Source organism: Gopherus flavomarginatus, chromosome 6 (assembly GCF_025201925.1).
Source record: "Gopherus flavomarginatus isolate rGopFla2 chromosome 6, rGopFla2.mat.asm, whole genome shotgun sequence".
Classification (NCBI taxonomy): Eukaryota; Metazoa; Chordata; order Testudines; family Testudinidae; genus Gopherus; species Gopherus flavomarginatus.
This window is the reverse complement of record NC_066622.1, coordinates 92,448,682-92,473,017: the sequence shown is the minus strand read 5'-3', so window position 1 is coordinate 92,473,017 and position 24,336 is coordinate 92,448,682. Positions and strand designations below refer to the sequence as shown.

The 24,336-nt window shown below is 43.3% G+C and overlaps 2 protein-coding genes across 5 annotated transcripts in view; one reads left to right on the top strand and one right to left on the bottom strand.

The window, feature by feature from the left end:
- LOC127053499 (zinc finger and SCAN domain-containing protein 20-like) overlaps positions 1–24,336 on the top strand; it is a 449,526-nt gene that overhangs the window by 201,061 nt on the left and 224,129 nt on the right. The window lies entirely within an intron of this gene.
- Positions 14,936–24,336, bottom strand: part of REEP3 (receptor accessory protein 3) — a 59,823-nt gene continuing 50,422 nt past the window's right edge. For both annotated transcript variants that reach the window (XM_050958345.1, XM_050958346.1), the window contains exons 6-8: positions 23,816–23,963; positions 16,836–16,987; positions 14,936–15,090 (exon numbers count right to left, since the gene is read on the bottom strand). In XM_050958345.1, the coding sequence (XP_050814302.1) occupies positions 15,034–15,090; positions 16,836–16,987; positions 23,816–23,963 (357 nt within the window). In that variant the 3' untranslated portion in view covers positions 14,936–15,033. The remainder of the gene's footprint in view (positions 15,091–16,835; positions 16,988–23,815; positions 23,964–24,336) is intronic.

Sequence of the window (24,336 nt, the reverse complement as noted above, 5' to 3'; positions counted from 1 at the left end):
TGGAACGTGAGCACCATGTACGAGTCAGGAAAGACGGCACAGGTTGCAGCAGAGATGAGGAGCAACAACCTGACCCTATTAGGCATTAGCGAGACAAGATGGACGCAAGCGGGGCAGAGACTACTGTTGACAGGAGAGTTGTTGCTGTATTCAGGACATGAAGAGAGCGATGCACCCCACACACAGGGAGTAGGCTACATGTTGTCCAAGCAGGCACAGAGAGCACTGATTGGTTGGGAGGCACATGGTCCCAGGATCATCACAGCATCCTTCAGAACTAAAATGAAGAGGATTAAGATGAATGTTGTTCAGTGCTATGCTCCAATTAATGACAGCGAAGAGGAGGACAAAGATTATTTGTACAACAGACTCCAGAAAATATTAGAGATTCTCCCAGACAAAGACATTATCATCCTTATGGGAAACTTTAATGCCAAAATTGGACCTGGCAACGCAGGATACGAACAAGTCATGGGGACCCACGCTCTGGGAGAGATGAGTGAGAATGGAGAGAGATTTGTGGATTTGTGTGCACTTAACAACCTGGTCATAGGAGGTAGCATCTTTCCTCACAAGTGGATCCACAAGAGTACCTGGGTATCACCAGCAGGCACGGCAGAAAATCAGTTCGATCATGTCTGCATTAGCAAGAAGTTTAGAAGATCCTTTCAGGACGTTAAGAGTTAGAAGAGGAGCAGGTGCGGCGTCCGACCATCACTTAGTGGTGGCCAGATTGAAACTGAAGCTGAAAAAGAACTCGATAGATGAGACAGAAGAGTGAAGTACAACGTCAGCCTTCTGAAGGACCATAAGATCAAGGAAGATTTTGGACTGAAGAATAAGGCTGAAGAATAAGTTCTCAGTATTACAGGATCGGTCTGAGGAAGAGGAAGACAGTGTACTAAACAGATGGCAGAAAGTGAGAGAGAGACTTAGGTCAGTATGCCAGGAAGTGCTTGGAATTAAGAAACACCAGCAGAAAGAGTGGATCACAGCAGAGACCTTGATCAAGATAGAAGACAGAAAGAAGAAGAAGGCAGCAGTCAACAACAGCAGGACTAGAGCAGCAAAGGCCAAAGCTCAAAAAGAGTATGCTGAAGCCCACAGAGCAGTGAAGAGGAATATCAGGAAGGACAAGAGAGAGTATGTGGATGAACTGGCAGCAGAAGCGGAGCAGGCAGCATACAGTGGTAATATGAAACAGCTGTATATACTACCAAGCGACTGTCCGGAAAGTTCAGCAAGCCAGAAGGTCCCGTTAAAGACAAGCAGGGAAAGTCTATAACAGGAATAGAACAACAGATGAACAGATGGGCGGAGCACTTTGAGGAACTCCTGAACAGACCAGCACCACCAAATCCACCAGATATCAACTCAGCTAACGAGGACCTCCCAATTAATTGCGATAAACCAACCAGAGACAAGATCAGAAAAGCCATCACCATGATGAAGAATAGGAAGGCGGCTGGACCTGATGACATCCCAGCAGAGGCCCTGAAAGCAGACCTGGATGCTTCAGTGGAAATGCTGTACCCCCTCTTTGAGAAGATATGGGAAGAAGAAGTGATTCCGGTAGACTGGAAGGAGGGATATCTCATCAAAATCCCCAAGAAAGTAGACCTTAGCAACTGTGCCAATTATAGAGGAATCACACTCCTGTTGGTGCCAGGAAAGGTCTTCAACCGAGTCCTCTTAGAGAGAATGAAGGATGCCATCGATCCACAGCTGTAAGATGAACTGGCAGGTTTCCGGCAGAACAGATCATGCATGGACCAGACAGCAACGCTTCGCATCATAGTCGAGCAGTCTATAGAGTGGAACTCCTCGTTGTACATCAATTTTGTTGACTATGAGAAAGCGTTCGATAGCGTGGATCGAGAGACCCTTTGGAAGCTCCTTCGGCACTACGGCATCCCAGCAAAGGTGGTCAACTTGATCAAGAACTCATATGACGGTATACACTGTAGAGTGATCCATGGAGGGCAGCTTACTAACAGCTTCCAGGTGCAAACTGGAGTCAGGCAAGGATGCTTGTTGTCACCACTTCTCTTTCTTCTTGTCATCGATTGGATTATGAAGACATCCACCTACAAGCGTAGGAACGGAATCCAGTGGACGTTGTGGACCCAGCTTGATGACCTGGACTTTGCTGACGACCTTGCACTCCTTTCGCACAGTAAACAGCAGATGCAAGAGAAGATCAACGTAGTGGCAGCCACATCATCACAGGTTGGCCTCAACATTCACAAGGACAAGACCAAGATCCTTAGGATTAACTCCACTAGCAATAACCCAGTCACACTGAATGGAAGTCCCCTGGAAGAAGTGCAGTCCTTCACCTACCCTAGGTAGTATCATCGACCAGCAGGGTGGCACAGACGCAGACATCAAAGTAAGGATTGGTAAGGCAAGAGCAGCTTTCTTACAGCTCAAGAACATATGGAGCTCTAGAGAGCTGTCTTTGGCAATAAAAATTCGACTGTTCAACTCCAATGTGAAATCAGTCCTACTGTATGGAGCTGAAACCTGGAGGACAACCAAAACAACCATCAGGAAGATCCAGACCTTCATAAATAGCTGCTTCAGGATTCTCCACATCCGCTGGCCAGACTCCATCAGTAACATCCACCTCTTGGAGAGGACCTGTCAACTCCCAGCAGAGGAAGAAATCAGAAGGAGAAGGTGGGGTTGGATAGGACATACACTACGCAAGCAGCCAACTAACATCACCAGACAGGCACTGCAGTGGAACCCCCAAGGCAAGCGGAAAAGAGGCCATCCAAGAAACACCTGGCGACGTGACGTTCAGGCTGATAGCAAAAAAATGGGCTATACCTGGAACCAGTTAGAACGAATGGCCCAGGATAGAGGACTCTGGAGATCTGTTGTTGGCGGCCCATACCCCGATTGGGGTGACGGGCATGAGTGAGTGAGTGAGTAAAGTACCATAATCCCATCAACTACAATAGAGTTGGATTGGAATCTTAGGGCTTGTCTACACTGGCAATTTACAGCACTGCAACTTTCTGGCTCAGGGGTGTGAAAAAACACCCCCTGAGCGCAGTAAGTTTCAGCACTGTAAAGCACCAGTGTAGACAAGCCCTAAGATTCCAATCCAACTCTATTGTAGTTGATGGGACTATGACACTGTGCTGTGACCACACAAATCATGTCAAAGCACTGCCGCGGCAGCACTTTAGTGTTGCCAGTGTAGACTAGCCCTTATGCACAGCTTTAGAGAGCTCCTCCACAATTATAGTGTCTGTTAAAATGCTTAGGGTTTTTTTTGTTTGTTTGTTTTTTAAATATATCTCCTGTAAGTTGTATATACACTTTGTGGATGGCTAATTTGGAGGTCACTTAAGATTTGTTGACCCTTCATTTTATGTATTGACAAACTCTTACCCTTAATTATTGATACTGAGAGTCAATAAATTATTACGGTCTAAATAGAAGTAAATAACTTGTAGAATTCCCATCAAGTGGTAGGAGATACATAGTTATATGGCTATTTGATTTCTTATTAGTAATGCTCCCTAAAATTCTCCTTTGTAGGTCCTGTCAGGTCTGTTTTTCCAGGTTTCAGGCCACAAGAGATCCTGGGCAGTACTTGGCCAGAGCTCAGGGTAGAGGTCTGCTCCCTTCCATTGCCTGCCCTTTTTTGTGGTGCTCTGCTTCCCCTTTTAAGCCCCATCTTCAGTTTGTGCAGGCTTAAAAGCAAAAAGGTGATTACTTTCAAGAATGAATTATGGTGCCATGGAAGGAACAGTGCCTCTTTTCCCACATCTCTGAATTTACTTTCCTTTGTAATGTGCTTTGAGTTCTATAGATGAAAAGAGCCAAGTATTTCATTAATGGGATGTTAACTGATGCATTGGAGGGTCTTTCACCTTCCATATTCATGGAAACAGTATTGCAGAATCTGACTGGCTGACAGAGTGAATGTAGAATTCTCATATTATGCTTGGGAAGAGGGGAAAATGCAATCCAGTCCTCTTCTGCTCCCCTGGCCCTCTGCACCCTCCCAGTTCCTTGCAGATCTAAATCCAGTGATCCCAGCTGTAATTTGTAGGGAAGAAAAAGAAAGTAGTTTGTTGGGAACAGAACCGTTGTTCTGCAGCTCCCACTGGTATTATTCCATCTTGTCTGCTACACTGAGCCCATCTTCTTCTCTGTACATAGTACTTCCTTAACCAGTTGCAGCGTGTGATGGCAGTGCAGTAGTGAGACAGACACTAAACATTTGAAGGGGAAGAACATTGATAAAGAACTGTGATTCATAGATTCCAAGGCCAAAAGAGACCATTGTGATCTAGACTGACCTCCTGTATAACACAGGTCCTAGAACTTCCCCAAAATAAGTCCCAGAGCCAGAGCTGTCACATCCATAGGGTAGACTGGGGCAATCACCATGAGCTCCATGCTTCAGAGAGACACCATGGGGGGGGTGTGCAGGGCAGCCCAGGTGACTAGTGGGGGGCCTGATGCCAGCAGCAGGGGTTGGGCCCATGCCCTGCACTCACTGGCCCAGGCATTTATTTCTTTTTCTTGCCCAGAGCCCCTCAGGCTCAGTCTCTGTGGTAGCAACAGTGAGCAGCCCAACCCCAGCCCGCTCCACTCCGCCAGCTCCCAGCATCGCCTGCTGCTGCAGGGTCCTAATGCCCCCCAGCCACTAGTGCCAGGCTGACCCCAACCCTGCCCTTCTGTCTCAGACAGACTCTTCCTTTTCCAGCAGGATCCTCCCCAAGCACAGGGAGCCTCCTAGCACAGGTGAGTGCCAGCCAGGAATCTTTATTATCCATGGCCCAGCATTGGTGTCCCCACAGTGCCCCACATCTCCCTCTTCCACTGCCCTTTCTCCCCTCTCCCAGCACTTGGTGGGGTCCTCCACTGTCACTTCCAGGCCAGGGCCAGGCCTTATCACTTCCCTCCTCAGAGTCCTCCTTGCCTTTCCGCTCTCCAGCCTTGGGGTTCCCCTCCCTGCAGTACCAGGACCCTGGGGTTCCAAAACTCTCCTTTTTCCACCACCCACCAGGACTAGGGTCCTCCATCCATCTGCTTTTTGGCCTCCCTCCCATTCCCAGCCCCCAGAGAAAACAAATCTTAGAGCCCTTCCTCCATGCAGGAGGGTCCTGTTTATATATCTATCGTCTAGTTCCTTCACAATACTATAATTTTGGAGTTGCAAACATGACATGGAGAATGTCTGAATGGGAACAAAAAAACAGCTTTGCTAATGTGTGTGTATGTATATGTAAACATTTGTTAATATTAGGTTTGGTATACAAAGTTATTTTAAGCAAACCTTTATATATGGAGACTAGACTACCTGTGATCTTTTAACTGACATCCTACCAAAGATACTGGTAGCAGTCTTAGAGGAAGGTGATTTATGCACCTCATTGAGTAGGGTATATTAGGGACTCCCCATGTTACACACCAACCTGCCAACTTCAGGGCCATCCCTAATTCCCCCTTTCTAGTCCAATCTGACTGATGCCAGCCAGCTGAGATCAGTTCCCTAACTATCCTGCTCAGAAAGTTGTGCACTTCCTGACTTCCTAGTCTATGGCTACACATCACTACAAGAGTCTCCCAAACACCAGAGAGGTTCAGCACTGTTTCTAGCCATCATGAGAAGGCCAAGGAGGAGTATACTAAGCTGCTGTACCTGGGAGATACTGCATTGGTACCTCAAGAGCACCATACAGACACCGCTGAATGAGAGATGGGGAGAGCTGGGTCATAGGGAGCATGAGAGCAATTGGAGCTCCACATAGGTCTCTTCACCCAGAGACCCCAGGGCACAGCCTGATGGCAGCTGGAGAGCCCCAGGAACCCTGTGCCCAGGGCTGACAGAGATGCTTCCACAAGTGCAAAGCTGACTTGGCTGCAAAGTACTGGGCTCTCTGTGTACTGAGCCAAGCAGAGAGATGCCCCTCGGCCACACCGCTGGCTAGACTGCTACCTTTCTCAGAGACTCCTTAAGGTATAATGCTCCTGTGTGTACAGCAAGTGGCCTCTTTCCCCAGAGGCTCCAGACGCATGGCTCGAGCTGCCTACCTGCAGCTGGAACCGAGCAGGGCCAGACAAAGAGCTCAACTTGCTCGACGCCCCACGTGCCAACAGGCCCAGCCCTACCGAGCCATGGCAGGGGCAGCACAGGAGGAAATGTGCTGCTTCCCACCAGGCAACTGCAGCCATAAAAGCAGCCTAGGGAAGGCAAGGCTGGGGCACTGCCTGGAGTCACCTAGCTCTTCATGGGCCTCATTAATGCCCTACTATATGAGGGAGAGGAGTATGCTGTCAGAGGAAGTTGGTAGATCTGTTACTTCTGCATTTGTGTGTAAAATTATGGGATATTAAATAAAACTTGGGGGGCAAGTGCCCCCCCTCCATAAATGGTGCCCCTGCATAAAAGCAGTTTCAAAAGAAAAAGGAGTAGGAATGAAAGGCTTTAAGTATGTTAATTAAACATGTCATTTTAACTTAAAAAAATCTACCTGAATAGCCTAATTGATAGAATACCTAGGTAGACTTGCCGTTTTAAAAAAACAACCCCCCCCCCCAAAAAAAAACCTGACATTTCCTCATCAGATAACTACATTCATTTTGTTTACACACTTAAAAATGTTTTACCTCTTTCAAGTCAATGTTAATGGAAAAACAAGCTTTCATGCACACAATAGCTTCCTGTCTCTCTCAAATCAAGCACTCAAAAAATATTTATTGACAATCTAACCATATATCAAACATTCTTTAAGGAGCTCTCTACAGTTAGTGTGCTGTTTCAGATGAGGAATTTATAATAAAGTACAAACAAGTTAGTTTCTAGTAAGTCTGCAGTTTACTTTACATTGTTTTAAAAAGTCATCCTTATGGTAATTACATACACACTGGATCCTGCTCAGAAAGTAGCATTTACAAAAGAATTTCAAGAGAAGTGGATACAAAATGTTTAAAAAGCTCTCTACCACACAAATATGTAAACAAGTGACAGTAATTTAATATTACAATAAGAAAAGTTAAAGCTTTTATTTCATGATTTTTAAAGCTACTATCTTTAGTCTCAATGCAGACTAATTTTGGGGTTCTTGAAAATGTTACAATATTCCCTTCACAAACATGCATCCTTTACAGAAAAAAATATTTTCAAAAAAAATACTGAAGTCGCAACTGATAAAATCAACAAAAAATATAAAATGCATCATCATGAAATCACTGCTAAATACTTTAACACTTACTTTGTCATTCTGTAAACTACATTTTTCAGTTTTTCCTATAGTGCTCATCAACCTAAGTTCATTAATACCTGTAAGGTGCTCAAGATAACATCAGGTCACCTGAGAGGCAGGGAAATAACGGAAATAAAAATGGTGAACACTGGTAGTTGCTTTGCTTTCATGGTTTCCATTAAGTTTCTTTCGAAGACACTTATTAATGGTTCACTCTTTAGATTTCTATTGGTGTTTGTACACGTGGCCAAGATGAATCCATTAAACATTAATACGAAGTTCAAACGTTTTCCAAAATGTATCTTGCTTCTCTGACTAATCTTGTTTCATCTGGTTTACAAATCTTGCACAAATTGTCTTTAAGTAACTAACATTACAAATACTGCAGATGGCAGACAAGTTCAGAGTTCCCTAAAAATGGTCTTATTTATACCATATTTGGGTTATATTTTAATTTGCATACTGATAGAATAAAGTGCTAATTTCCTCAGAAGTGGACTTAAATTTTTATTTAACATTTTTGAGAAATCTAATAGCTAGAACTACACAGATCACATTCACCACTGCTCAAGTCAAATCCTCAAGATACTCTGCCACAATGTTTGAAAGACTGCCCAATATTTCAGATAATTGGTTGACTAAGTTTATCTAGCATGGTAAGAGGATGGCCAATAAATATGTATAGTTTGGTTAAACAATTACTAACAGGACACAACGAGCCTACGCTTTTGAAGACTGTAAACTCAAGAAGAGTGAGAAATTTACCATTAAGTCATTAAAAATGAAGATTAATTTAACAGAGAAAAGCATAGGCTGTCAGGAATGACTAGATAGTAAGAGCTATTAGTTTGAAAAACAGTCTGATAGGAAATAGTTTGAAGCAATTAAAATTAGATAGGACAGTATGTAAATACCATCATTAACATGGAGCTAAGGTTGCCAGCATTCTCCACCCTGTAATTCTCATCCCCTTCCAGGAGAAGAACTCAAACACTGGAAAACCAGGAATGCAGACAACTGGCTTCTGTTCAGCAGCACAGCACAATGAGTTACTCAGGGCATGTCTGCACTACAGACTTAAGTCAACTTACAGCCACTGGTCAACTTAACATAGAAGTAATTACTGTAGTGGCTGATGTCCACACTACCCTTCTTCTGTCAGTGGTGTGCACCTTCCCTAGGAGCACTTCTACCAACTGAACAGGGGCAATGTGGGGAGCTGAGCCAGGGAGCCTAGCTCCCCCTGCCCCCCCACTCACAACTGATAGCAGGGAGCAGCTGCGCAGCTTCTCACCTCCCCACTCACAGCTGAGAGCTGGAGCCAGGCTTCTTTGCTCCCTGAAACAGCCACGCTTTCTTGTCAATTTCATGGCCCAGCATGGAGCTGTGAAATTGACAAGACAACCAGCAGCAGATGTAAGTAATGCAGTGTCTACACAGGGACTGTGTTGCCCTAACCACACAGACATAAGTGCTACGCCTCTCATGGAGGTGAAATTACGATGTCAATGTAGTAGGGCACTTACATCAGCAGGACAAGGCTGTAGTGTGTACACTGACATAAGGCAGCTTACATCAACCTAATTAAGTCGACCTAATTGTATAGTGTAGCCCAGGCAGCAGAAGAGCAAACCCCACATCACTCTGCGTTGAGTGAAAATGACAAAGAACATAGCTAAAGTTCCTTCTTACTGAAGTGCTAAAAACCAAATGCTCACTCAGGCCTGGTCTACACTACGCATTTAAACCGATTTTAGCAGCGTTAAACCGATTTAACGCTGTACCCGTCCACACTAAGAGCCCTTTATATCAATATAAAGGGCTCTTTAAATCAGTTTCTGTACTCCTCCCCGACGAGAGAAGTAGTGCTAAAATCGGTATTACCATATCGGATTAGGGTTAGTGTGGCCGCAAATCGACGGTATTGGCCTCCGGGCGGTATCCCACAGTGGACCACTGTGACCGCTCTGGACAGCAATCTGAACTCGGATGCAGTGGCCACATAAACAGGAAAAGCCTCGCGAAATTTTGATTTGATTTTCATTTCCTGTTTGCCCAGCGTGGAGCTCTGATCAGCACGGGTGGCAATGCAGTCCCAAATCCAAAAAGAGCTCCAGCATGGACCATACGGGAGATACTGGATCTGATCGCTGTATGGGGAAACAAATCTGTTCTATCAAAGCTCCGTTACAGAAGACGAAATGTCAAAGCGTTTGAAAAAAAAAAAATCTACAGGCTACACAGTGCTGCGTTACAAGCGTAACGGGAAGCCAGAGACTCAAATGGACGCTCATGGAGGGAGGGAGGGGGTACCGAGGACTCCACCTATCCCACAGTCCCCAGCAGTCTTTGAAAAGTATTGGCATTCTTGGCTGAGCTCCCAGTGCCTGTAGGTTCAAACACATTGTCCGGTGTGGTTCAGGGAATAGCTCGTCAATTTACTCCCCCCTCACCCCCCCCCCGACGTGAAAGAAAAGGGAAAGAAATCATTTCTTGACTTCTTTCAATGTCACCCTATGTCTACTGAATGCTGCTGGTAGACGCGATGCTGCAGCAGTGAAGAGCAGTATCCGCTCCTCTCCCCTGCCATGTGGCAGACGGTGAAGTAGGACTGGTAGCTGTCCTTGTTATCAACCTGTGAGTGCTCCTGGCTGGCTTCAGGTGAGGCTGGTGGGGGACGCCTGGGTGAAAATAGGAATGATTCTCGGTCATTCCCAGTAGATGGTACAGAACGGCTGGTAACCGTCCTCATCATAGCAACTGGGGGCTGAGCTCCATCAGCCCCCTCCCTTTCCTGTGTAAAGAAAAGATTCTGTCCTGCCTGGACTGTCATAGCACCAGAAGGCTGCCTCCCCCTCATTTTATCTCACTAACAAGTCACAGTTTCTTATTCCTGCATTCTTTATAACTTCATGACACAAATGGAGGGGACACTGCCACGATAGCCCAGGAAGGTTGGGAGAGGAGGGAAGCAACAGGTGGGATTGTTGCAGGGGCACCCCCCATGAATGGCATATAGCTCATCATTTCTGCGGGATCTGACACAGAGCAGCTGTGCTCTCTGATACACTGGTTCTCTCGTACACTTGCCCCATATTCTAGGCAGGATTGACTCTATTTTTAGAAACCATAAAGGAGGGATTGACTCGGGGAGTCATTCCCAGTTTTGCCTTTGCGTCCCTGGCCGATCTCAGCCAGGGGCACCCATGATAGCAGCAGACAGTACAGAAGGACAATAACCGTCATCTTATTGCCAATTTACACCGGCAGCAGACGGTACAGAACGACTGATAACCGTCTCTGCTATCATGCAAAAGCAAATGAATGCTGCTGTGTAGCGCTGGAGTATCGCCTCTGTCCACGGCATCCAGTACACATACTGTGACTGTTAAAAAAAAAAGCTGAATGGGCTCCATGGTTGCCGTGCTATGGCGTCTGCCAGGGCAATCCAAGGAAAAAGGGCGTGAAATGATTGTCTGCCATTGCTTTCCCGGAAGAAGGAATGACTGACGACATTTACCCAGAACCACCCGCGACAATGATTTTTGCCCAATTAGACACTGGGCTCTTAACCCAGAATTCTAAAGGGCGGAGGAGATTGCGGGAACTATGGGATAGCTACGGAATAGCTACCCACAGTGCAACGCTCCGGAAATAGACACTAGCCTCGGACCATGGATGCACACTGCCGAATTAATGTGCTTAGTGTGGCCGCGTGCACTCAACTTTATACAATCTGTTTTATAAAACCGGTTTATGTAAAATCGGAATAATCCCGTAGTGTAGACGTACCCTCTGTGGTGTAGTGCTAAGCAAATTCTGTTGCAAGTGCAATATGGTATTAAAGTACTTAAATAAGAGGAAGCAAATACTGTAGAAGAAAAAAGTGATTGAGCCACCCTAAGAAAGAGGAGTAGCAGAACACTGAGAATGAGATGAGAGAGAAGCAATCAAGTAGGTGTGGGTTGCAATCTACCCTCACTACACTTTCTATCTTCAATGGAACAATTATGTGGGCTACCAAAGTTATTATTGGGCCACAAGACCACTTCATTATGATGTATGTCTGGCTAAATCATTTTATGGTTGAGATTTTCAAACCAATGTATCTAAACATCTGTAGAGACACCTGCATTACAGAAGAAATGCTGCAAAAATGATCTGTGAAGTTATTGAGCTGGGCAAGTCAAGTAAGCCACAGAGAAACCAATCTCAATGGTCCCATGTGTAACAGACTATGTGTCATGCATATAGCTGTGCAATTGTTTCAGAGTCTAAACTTTAATTTAAAAAGTCTCTAGCCCTTAAATTTGCAAAGACCCTTAGAATGTGAAGAGGATGTAAACTGATGGAGTAATTATGTGCGAGTAGGCAGACAACATGAAACTGCAACTTTGAAAGGTGAGAATTGCCCCATTCCTCTACAAGGAATGTTAATGATGTCCAATGAGAACACCTTTATAACTATCAAGTTATCAGAAAATAAAAGCTAATATTAGCAATTATTGGTGGTTACAGTGGTAAATATTGGAGTAATGGGATGGAGAAATGAGGAATTCAAATATCAATCTTTCAAAGTTTAAAGTCACTTCTGCCCATCCAAAGAAGGGACAGGGAAAGATGTACTTCCTCCAACTACAACTGGGTATTGATCCCAACTGATTCCCATATCAGAGGGATAAATATCAGGGAGGGAGAGGAATTATTTAAGCTTAGTAACAATGTGGACACAAGAACAAATGGATATAAACTGGACACTAGGAAGTTTAGACTTGAAATTAGATGAAGGTTTCTAACCATTAGAGGAGTGAAGTTCTGGAACAGCCTTCCAAGGGGAGTAGTGATGGCAAAAGACATATCTGGCTTCAAGACTAAGCTTGATAAGTTTATGGAGGGGATGGTATGATGGGATAGCCTAATTTTGGCAATTAATTTGGCAACTGATCTTTAATTATCAGCAGGTAAGTATGCCCAGGGGTCTGTGATGAGATGTTAGATGGGGTGGGATCTGAGTTACTACAGAAAATTCTTTCCTGAGTGCTGGCTGGCGAGTCTTGCCCACATGCTCAGGGTTTAACTGATCGCCATATCTGGAGTCGGGAAGGAATTTTCCTCCAGGGCAGATTGGCAGAGGCCCTGGAGGTTTTTCGCATTCCTCTGCAGCATGGGGCACGGGTCACTTGCAGGAGAATTCTCTGCAGCTTGAGGTCTTCAAACCACAATTTGAGGACTTCAGTAACTCAGACATAGGTTAGGGGTTTGTTACAGGAGTGGGTGGGTGAGATTGTGTGGCCTGCATTGTGCAGGAGGTCAGACTAGGTGATCATAATGGTCCCTTCTGACCTTAAAGTCTGTGTCTGAGTCATCACAAGGCATGAACATCCCCTCCTATCCTTTTGTTAGGAAGGCCAGCCTTAACATGCCACAACAGTTACAGGTTTTCAATACAAAAATATGCAGCATACTGGAAGTTTGGGCCTGGTATTAGATCAACTGAATTATTAAAACAAAGGCTACTATGTTAGCTAGAATAGGATGACAGGGAGACACAAAGGATTTAGGAAGGTGATCAAAAGGTCCCTGCTACATAATTTAAGTGTAATAGACCGTGAAGGACACAAAGCCCACCCAATGGTGCTCAGATACCATGGCAATAGGCATGGTATATGAACTTAAGCTGAATAGAATGGCATAACTCTCTAACAAAAGCTGTTGCCCAAGTATGTAAGGAAAGAGACTTTACCATTATAAGAGTGGGACCAGTAACCTCAGTTCTATTTGGTAGCATTACACTGGCATCAATGGTACTATACTCCTTTAGGAGAGGGTGGCTGTCATCTGGTATGTCATCGAATCTTTTAGTAAAGCTGTGTCAATCTTAGCCCTTTCAGTCCCTTATGGAATGTAACCAGTATTAACTAATGTGTTTCTGAAACTCCCTTTGCACAATACTCCCACTGTTCCTATCAGTTTTGTCACTCTTGTCTATGAAATTACTGCAGACATGGCTTCACCTAAATTCCTACAGTTGCAGCCCCACTGACGTAATGCTAATGTAAACCAGCCCTCATTTTCAACTGTGTCATTTAACTCTGCTCAGAGATGATCTATGTGACACTGTGGTTAGAATGCCAGCAGCTGCCTCAAAAGATGCTCCCACTAATGGAGCTGCTCTGCTGGCAGTAACAGTAGGCATAAGAAAACCTCTGGCTAAAACAAGACTTAAGTCTGGTCAGTGGGCTGCACCGGGCCAGTAAAGGGGGTTGCTACTGTATGGGGGTGGGGAAGGGCTCCAAAGGAAACATGATTACACTGTCCTCTTACAGTTTCTACTTGCTGTATTTCTCTCATAACTGGGAGGTTTGCAGGGCAGGAAGTTTTGGAAGTGATCCTATGACATAACTTCCTTTAAATTGAGAGTGACACTTCTTTCAATACTCAATACATTTAAAATTCCATTTAATTTTTAAACCTAGTATTTTCCTTCCATCCCTAGTGGCTACAGAGATAGTCGTATAAAAAAACCTCACAATAATATCTTCCTTCCATCCCTATAGGTTAGAGATATTTGTATAAAGGATTTTAAAAATTAAATAAAATCATGATGTCAATTGGGTTAAGGCATTGCTGAGTGAATCAGCGAGAAAACAGTCTTGAAAGGAGCTATTTATACACAAATATTTTAATAACTACTTCAGGAATAATGAAGTTGCCTTTTAAACATCTGTCAGAATGCAAGTTTGATATCTAAAGCTATTCTGAAATATAATAATATTATAAAATAAGCCTTAGCAAAAACCTAGAATCTAGGACTTGAACAGTTCATCAGATGTGACTGCATTACTCCCATTTATTTCAATGGCGGTTGTACCACACAACTGATAAGTTGAACATGTCCCTGATATCTAGCAGTTGCTGCAAATTTGTATCTACCACAATTTAGAATTGAGAACTGGCTATTAGTCAGAAGTCACCTTATATCTGAATGTGCTGGAGAAAGAGTACTCCCCCTAAAAGACAAAAGGCACCTGACAAAATTCTGTAAAAGATTAGTAACAGTTATTGATAGCATCTTCTATGTGCTTAATAACCAAGAGTAAGATGTGGTAATACAAGGATTAAATTGCGGCCATTTAAAAATACATTGGTGAAACCTGATTTTTTTTTTAAATCACTAACATTACATGTTTACTGTTTTACAGCTGCACAAGTATACAAAACTGTTGTACAGATATCAAAGTAACCTATTAATATTTAAAATATTAGGAAATAAGGTGTAAGAAGTTCTTTTAAGGACATACCAAATATAACTGGCTTTTCCTTTCCTCACTTTCATTGAACGGTCCTCTAAAACTGTACATTTTTATACAATTATGAAAGCTTTTTCAGGAATCCTGGGTTTAGAAACAAGTTCAAGTATACCTATTTTTGAATTGTAAACTAGGAAACACTAGGGACTTAAGTTTTGTAAGAGCTGAATAACACCAAGTTCAACTGATGTTAATGGAATTTGCAGCTGTTCAGTACCTTTGTAAATCAGGCTTTGTTTTTGTCATTCATTAAATTCTTACAAAATTTAATGAGTGCAGAAACCTAGGATTTTTCCTAGCCAGATTTAACAATCAAGTCATAATGATAAGCCATTGAAGATTAAGAGAATCTTATATAGCTGCTTAGACTGATAAAAATGAGTTCTACCACCATGCTTAAAGTTTTTATATATACACAAATCCTGAACACATGATGTGCTAAGTAAAGTTACTGTAGTACAGCAGTTTGTCTTTAAAGTGTAGTACATTTAAAAATACACCGCAGGCCTCTTCTTTACTTTATATTTTAATGAGCCATATCGTATCTGAAAGAGAAAGTTGTGTTAGAAATCAAGTGTTACCATTTAAGTTGCATAAAAATTACCAAGACAAAAAAGTGATTTAAAAAAAACATTTTTATGATTCAACTTCAGCATATTTCAATTCAGTGGCCACTACCAGGTATTATATAGGATTAGACCACTTGATACAGGTCTAGATTCAATAAATTCATCCAGCTATCATGACAGGGACTGAACATGTTCCTTGTTAAGATCTTACAGCCTTCCAACCCTGGTAGTCTATGATTCTATGAAACTCCCAGAGAATGGTTTACAGAATGTGCCCTTCTGCCCGGCAGCCTCTTGTGTGGGATTCTGCATAGGTTCTGTTGCTATCACACACCTTACCCAAGGTTAGGTAGAGGGTGGGGCATAGAGGGCTAGCTGATTGAAAGTCAGCAAAGACCAAGATATTGGCAGGTTGGACAAGTAACCAAAATATATATCCTCTTACTTGGGATTGTGTACTGGCCATCTAATATTAAAATTCATTGCCTGGTGATACTGCTGGATTCCTAGCTGATGTTACATGGCCATCCAGTAGCGAGAATAGCTTTATTTCAGCTACAGCTGGCTTGAAACATGGAGTCATTTCTTTTGTATAAAGACCCTGCTGCTACCATCCATGCATCTGTCACCTCCAAATCAGATTACTGCAGCAAGCTTTACTTGGAGCTTCATCTTAAATAAATTCAGAAGCTGAAATGTAAAATGGCATAGTCCATAGCAGCTTACTTGGTAAAAAGGTATTTGGAAACACGACTCCAATACTCTAGGATCTGCTCTGGCTGCATCTTGATTTCCAGACAGAATTTAGAGTCATGTTTTGCGTTACAAAGCCCCAAATTACCTGGGATGTGCCTATGAGAGAGACTGCCTTTCCCCCTTATTGTCCCATACAGCTCCAGTTAAAAAGGTGCTTGAGCATGAGAAGGAGCTATCAACCGGGCCTTCTCCACGAGTGGCCTTCTGCGTAGAAAGCTACTTTCTTTCCCATCTACATTTGCATCTAGAACAGGCCAAAATTTGTTGACCTTCAGGATGTGCTGAAAAACCCAGACTTCTGAAGGGCAGAAATGTTGTGAAGAGAGCTGCCATGTGTGTTTATGTTCCAGTATTGTTGGTTTATGATTTGTTTGATGATGCTCCTGGTTCTCATGTTGTGTAGAACCCTGCATAAGATCTTTTTTCTTGTGTTATAAATCAAAGTACAGTGTTTATTAGTACTTATTCAAAGTATCCATAGGATACAACAAAAATGTGAATGGTCTTATCTCTCATAGGATCCCCTGTATGCACAGTGCAGGGCTGCATCAGTCACACCTCAAATGAGATGTCATGACAGTCAGCTCCCTCCCTCCAAGCTGTTTCTAGACTCTGTGCCTGTAGTTTCACCATTACTATGATAAGTACATGTTTGGGAGACCGTACTCAGAGGTAAAGAGTTTAACTTCTTTATTCAGTTATATTTATAAGTTCAGTATGTTTTTTGCCCTTTGTCTTGTTTAGTTAACTAGCTTATTCTTCTCATTTCCCTTTAGAGGACAGAAAAATGAGAGGCGGCTTTTTGGACCATAACTACATATGCTGTGTTCCACATACCACTTACAATTTAGAAACACCCTATGTACTTTTATAAATAAAATATTCTGATTTCTTGGACCGTTATGTTTTCAAATTACATTGTTATTAATGGAATGCAATACTTTCAAATAAAATGCTGCACTTGCCTCTTTACGGCCTTTAATACTTTTCACAGATTTCATGCTTTGTGATCGTCGGAGTCCCCTCTGAGCAAACATCTCATCTTCTGAATGAGTTCCCTCCATTTCCTCATCTGTTTTATCATCTCCAGAATCTTTTTCCAATGGAATCCTGTAACCTAAAATAAAGCACATCAGGCAGAAATTTGTATGCCATAAGTCTGTATAAATAGTGGTAGCACAAACATTAAAGTAAGTATCTGTAGAGACAGTGCAAATGATGAAATTTAGGAAAATTAAAGCTGTTTCTTAATTCATTAGATGCTATAAGAGCTTTTCAATTTATTGATTTTTGCTGAAAGAGACATGAAAATTTAGTCCATTTTAACAAGTACATTCAAAAGCCATTCATTGATCCATGCCATGTAATCCTTAAAACTATGTTGGCCATGATACAGTGATCTCCTTTAAATTGTCTCTACTGGCAGTGTAATTGTTTATATAGTGAAGATCAAAGCCACCCTGTTTTCCTGGAGGAGTTCTTTCTTGAGCCATTGAAGTCTGGCTCTAACACCAAATACTGTACACACATGGCAAGTACAGAGCTGCCTTGTAAGCAATATTTGAAGTTTCAAATCAGATTTTTTTATTGCGGTTTTAAAAGGAACACGCTTTTAAATGGGCTATTTCAATTTTCAGATAAAAAATCCTTTACGTAGCATGTCCTGAATAGAGAAAACCCACTATGGTTAAATGACAAGGTTCCAGAGATTATTCAAGACAGACAGATTATCCTTAAGAAAATGAAAAAGCAGTCCTAATAAAGCCAATAGAAAGCAGCATAAACTTATATATGCAGGCAAAATATAAGATGGAAGGTAGAAGGGCTACGGTAGAACTTGAACTAATAGTCAAGAAAACCAGTTACCAACAGTAACTGTTATTCTTTGAGGTGTGTTGCTTATATCCATTCCAAGTAGGTGTGTGCGTGCCACGTGCACATTTGTTGGAAGGTTTTTCCCCTAGTGGTACCTGTCAGGTCAGCTTAGATTCCCCCTGGAGTCACACCTTCATGGTGCTGCATGTAGGTCCCTGCTGAGCTGCTGCCTCCTCAGTTCCTTCTTGCTGGGGGCTTCAGCAGAGAGGAAGGTGGGTGAGTCTTGGAATGGACATAAGCAGCATATCTCAAAGAATAACTGTTACAAAAAGAGATAAAGTAACCATTTTTCTTCGAGTGCTGCTTCATGTCAATTCCAAGTAGGTGACTCCCAAGCAGATGGTCAGGAGGCGGCATCGGAGCTCATGGATTCGCTGATTGAAACGCCATTCTGCCAAAAGCTGCATCGTCCCTGGCATGCTGGATGATGGCATAATGCAAAGTGAACGTGTGGATTGATGCCCTGCAAATCTCCTGTACAGAGACTTATGTCAGGAATATGGCTGAGGAGGCCTGCGCCCTTGTGGAATGTGCTGTTAATGCTGGGACTGGCACCTTCGCCAGGACTTAACAAGCTCGAATGCAGGATGTGATCCATGATGAAATTCTTTGGGACGATACAGGGAGACCCTGTAGCTATAGCAGACAGGATGAAAAGAGCTGATTAGACTTTCAGAACTTATGTCCTTTCAATATAGAACCCCAGTGCCTGCCTGACGTCCAAAGAGTGGAGCCTTTGTTCCCGACTATAGGTAAAACACTGGGAGGAAGATGTCCTGACTTGTGTGAAACTGAGATACCACTTTTGGCAGGAAGGCTGGATGAGGCCACAACTAGACCTTGTCTTTACAGAAGACCATATATGGAGGCTTGGCTGTCAAGGCCTTGAGCTCAGACACCCTCCTGGCTCAAGTTATCACTATCAGGAATGCTACTTTCCATAAGGAGGTAGAGGAGCGAGAATGTTGCTAAGGGCTCAAAGGGAGGTCCCATTAATCTGGGAGAGCACCAAGTTCAGTCTTCCATCTGTTATCAGCATGGGACCTTGAGGGTATAACCTGTCTAGGCCCTTGAGAAAATGACCTACCATCGGTCTAGCAAAGACCCATTGAACATCTACCCCAGGTGGAATGCCGAGATGGCCGCCAAGTGAACCTTTAAGAATTATACCACCTGACCGGACTGCTTCATGTGCAACAGATGGTCCAAGATGAAGGGTATTGATGCTTGAATTGGAGATGTGCCCTTGTGTGTCACGCAAATAGAAAAGCTCTTCCACTTGGCTAAGTAGCTCTAGTAGACAGCTTTCGGCTGCCAAGTAGGACCTCCCTGACAGATGCTGCGCATGCCAACCCCATGTGGTTTAGCCAGGAAGTTCCATGCTGTGAGGTGGAGAAACTCGACGTCAGAACACGGGAGGCAACTGTGGTCTTGAGTGATGAGGTCTGGCATCTATGGCAGGGCGATCAGAGGGGCTACTGACAGTTCCAGGAGTGTTGTGTACCAGTGTTGGCAGAGTCAGGCCGGTGCTATCAGGATGACTGATGCTGTCCCTCTGTCCCTTCAGACCTTGAGCAGGACCTTGTGAAAGAGTGGGAATGGCCGGGAAGGGGTGTGTGTGGGGGGAGATGCATAGAACAAATGGTCCTTCCCTGGATGCAACATGTCTGCATTCAAGCCTGGGCTGTGATTCACGAAGGAACAAAACTACTGACATTTGCTGCTCAGTTTCATCATGAACAGGGCCACCTGGGGAATTCCCCACCAATGGCATTTCCCACCAATGTCTGGGTGAATCAACCACTCGTGGTCACAGAAGGATCTGCTAAGGTGGCCTGCCAGCTCATTCTAGGATCCCGGAAAGGTATGATGGTTCTTGGTGTATTTAGTGAACTATGCAGAAGTCCCACAGCTTGAGGGCTTCCTGGCATAAGAGAGGAGGATGTTGTTATATAAAACAAACATCGCTGTTGTATTGTCCGTCATGACTGATACACGTCTGCCCCCCCAGGTGAGATTGGAAGGTTTGACAGGTTAAGTGAACCACCCTCAGCTCTCTGACATGGATATGGAGTGAGAATTCTGCTTGGGACCAGAGGCCTTGGATCCTGAGGGCCCCTAGATGCACACTCCACCCCAACGTTGACGCATCCGTGACCAGCGCCACTTATGGTTGCCATCTGGAGAAGGGCACTCCTGTACAACTGCCTGAAGGTTGAGCCACCAATGGAGAGATTTGACAACCCGAGGAGGAATCAAGACTACCTTGTCCAAGCTCTCCCAGCTTGGATGGCATACTGAAGTCAGCCAGGCTGAAGGGGTCTGAGCCTGAGCCTTGCGTGCTGGACTACATATGTGCAAGCTGCCATGTTAGTGAGCAGCTTCGAGCAGCTCGGTGCCATTGTGGTGGGGAAAACATTGAGTCTTCTCTATGATGGGGCACATGAAAGCACAAGTCTGACAGGAACTCCTTGGCTTGGGTGGAGTCTAGGACTGTTCCTATAAACTCTATCCTCTGGTTTGGGGATAAGGTGTACTTGGGCATATCCAGCAATAAACCCAGACAGTCAAAGGTCAATTGTATCAGATGTACATGTGCTTTTACCTGAGCCCTGGAGCGGCCTTTGACAAGCCAGTCGACGAGACATGGAACACCTGTACCTGTCATCTTCTCAGGAAGGCGGCCATGACTGTCATACATTTGGTGAACACCTGAGGGGTTACTAACAGGCCGAAGGGAAGGAGTGTAAATTGGTAATGGTTGTGATTCACTATGAACCTAGGAAACAGTCTGTGGGATGGGACTATTGATATGTGTAAATATGTGTTCTTCAAGTCAAGGGTAGCATACCAGTCACCCGGATCTGGGGAGGGGATGATGGTGGCCAAAGAGATTTGTTTCTTCATGAATCTGTAGAGAATGGGTCTGAGACCCCCTTCAGCTTTGGGATTCAGGAAATATTGGGAGTAAAAACCCTTGCCCCTTAGGTCCTGAAGGACCTCCTCTACCACTCCTGAGACTGGGAGCACTGCACCTCCTGCATGAGAAGCTGCTTGAGAGAAGAGTCCCTGAAGAGGGACAGGGAAAGGGGATGGGAGGCTAGGGAGGAGCAGAACTGGAGAGAATATCGCACATCTACCATGCAGAGAACCCAGCGTTCTGAGGTAATTTGGGCCCATGCAGGATAGAAGTGGGTTAGACTGTTCAGAAAACAGGGAGAAGACTCCAAACACGAACTAACTATAACTAATACTAAACTATTTAACGATTTACAGGTTTGGATACAAGAGAAATCACTAGGGGACTGCTTGCCAAAGGAAGAGAGACACTCGGCTCCAACGGCTGTCATTGGTGGTAAGAAGGAACTGAGGATGTGGAGGGTTGGCAGGGACCTATATGTGGCACTATGAAGGAGCAACTCCAGGGGATGCCTCAGCTGACCCATTGGTTACCTTCTGACGACTCTGCACATGGCATGCGCACATCTACTTGGAATTGACATGAACAGCACCTGAAGAACAAACATTTTTGGTTAACTGCACTGTTCTTGAGGGTTTAAGAGGGCTTACTTTTTGAATATATGTACTCAACCTTACTGATGTTTTATATTTGGGAATATATATTTAAAAGAACAACCCACACCACTAGCCTCCCTACCCCATTACTAAGAGATTTGCAGCTAGACATCACCTTATAGGATTTAGAATGGGCAAGCTCCCAATACAAATCATTTTTCAAATTTCTATGCATAGAGGTAAGCACAAGACATCCTTATCTCTATAAACAGAGAGCCAAAACTCATTTCCACTGAGGTATGGTCTCTCCTGTTAGCCACAGAAATAGCATCAAACTTCTTTAAGAAAAGGAACTCATGTTTAAGCATTGAGGAAAAGGACTACAGGTCAGTACCATCTGTATGCTGAGTGCAAATTCTCAATGTACCTACCCTAAATTTAACTGACTTATTAAGATTCTCATCAGAGCACGCAAATTGTTTCCAATATGCAATTTCAAAGCTTAGCTACGACCTTCTGGAAACATTTTATTTTGTACTCTTGACTAGAAAATACATACAAAGTGCAAAAAATAAACAAGCAGATTACTAAATGGATCAACGTTTAACAAGACTAAATATTTTATGATTCAATAGTACAGATAATTTAGGTGAAACTAATTTATATTAGGATAAATGTTCATTTACTCAAACAGGAATGTCAATAGATCATTGTCAAACAATTCAACCAGATAACATATAATGTATTAGTTATCTAGAAACACCACACACATAGCAGCTGCATCACCTATAATACAACCATATGTACACACACAATAGGAATTTATAGGCTTTTCCACTGACGAACTCTCATATCTTATTCATGTGATGGTCTCTATGCCAGGCACTTCCTGGGAATTAATCCTCAGCTCAGGTTAAGGTCATCACCTCCTCCATATAGCTATTTATCCCCAGGAAATGCTCTGTATGATTATTATATGAAAAATGGAAGCCATTTTTTATGTAAGACTTACCTTAGGCTTTTCAATATTTAGATCAGGGATAGACAATTATTTTTTGTCAAGGTCCAAATTTCTTGGTCAAAAGGTATAGTCAAGATCCAGCCTCCAGAGAAAATAATAATTAACCAAACACTAGTGATAAGTAAATAGAAGATTTTGGTGTCCATTCAAAAGCGTCTGGCAGTCTGGATTTGGCCCACAGTCCGCCTATTGACTACCCCTGACATAAATGTAACAAAGGAGGAAAATAAAGCAGAACTATTCCTTTGTAAGAGGCAGCAGCTATTTTATATTTTTAGTCAGACTTCAGCTATAAGTAAGGCTACAATTATATCATGAAGTCATGGAATCCGTAACTTTCATTGACCTCTGTGACATTTTCTGCCCTGGGGCTGGAGCTCCCAGCCACCTTCACTTCCCGCAGCTCCCACCCCACACCCTGGTGAGGACCCCCCGCAGCTGCCCAGCATGCAGTGTGGGGACCCCCTGTATCTGCCTGGCTGCAACGGCTGGCCGGGGGGACCCTGCAGCTCCCAGCTGTCCCAGCGCAAAGTAACTCCGCAGCAGCCCAGCCCTCGGGCAGGGGATCCCAGAGCTTCCATCCACAGCAGTAGTGGGGGAACCGGGAGCCCCAGCAGCAGTGGGTGCCAAACCCACTTACCCCTTTTGTCAGGGATATTTTTAGTGAAAGTCAGGGACAGGTCACAGGGTTCTGTGAATTTTTGTTTATTGCCTGCGACCTGTCCCTGACTTTCACTAAAAATATCTGTGATAAAAACTTAGCTATAAAGGATGATTTCTATCCTTCCGAAATTTTTCATTTTCTTTAAAGTAGCACAGAGATTCATAAGCGCTATTCATTAATAATGGAAGTCAAGATACCTTCCAGAAACTTTACTGTTTAATCTACAATATCAAAAAATTCTGGAGAACCACCTGTTAACTTGTGCATTTGCACTTAATGTATGGCATTTCAGTTTCTGTGCTGTGTCACCAAGTACTATTCTTCACTCCCAAATTTTAAATTTTCCCATGACAACTCCTCAATGGACTAAAATTATTTCTGTTGCTACAAGCATGTTCAACTTTTAACGAGTGACTTTGCTACCTTTTTAAAAGCCTGTTACATTCACCCTTTTTTCATTAGTTTGTTCCTTTCCTATTTACTTGTCACAACTTTTCACGTTCCATGACACCAACAGTGACAATTATGGGTCGCATCCAATAAATCTGACTTGCACTACTAGCATTACTGTTTTAGTTAACACAAACTGCAGACTCAGCAAGATAGATATGAGGATAATCTATTTGCTATCTCACCCAATAGAGCCATGAAGGGGAAAGAACCACCAGTTCAGAACCTCAGTTATGATGGATATAATCCTAGTTGAAAATATTACGTATCAATTCAAACTTATTCATATTTGCATGAAGAGATTGGGGTTTTTTCCACCACCAATATTTAAGAGAAGTTCTTGCTCTTTCCACTTCCTGGCTTTTACATATCAGAATTTAACTACAACATGAGTAGCCCAAAAACTTTAAGATACATACCCAGAGACTCACTGACAGAACTCTTGGTTTTCTTTTTGGTTTCAGGTAAAGTCTGATAGGGTCTTTGTCCCACTGGCTCATCTCCTTGAATAGCTGTTAAGTCATGCATACTGAAACTTCTCAACCGTTCAGTTATTGCACCTTGACCCTGGAACACAATAATAGCACTTTTCAAGAACAAATGGAGAAGCCTTAAGATTTGCTCTTCAAATTGAGGTAAGGGTAAATACATGCTTTCTTGCTGTATTACAAAATTCTCTTAACAGAGACATGCAGTAGATGTTCATTTGTTTTAAGCAGCATTCACATTTGTGTTTTTTCCTCATGTAAATACTTTGACATACTATGGACACATGGAATATTCAGGACTATCAGCTTTATAAATGTTACATGTGTCTTTATGGGATTGTATTCTGGCCACAGTGGAAAGTTACAGGAGCTTCCTGCAGGAACTAAAGTCACAAGGGAAATCCTTAGACAACGAACAAGTCTAGAGAAGCTTTACCCTCTGGGGAGATCGT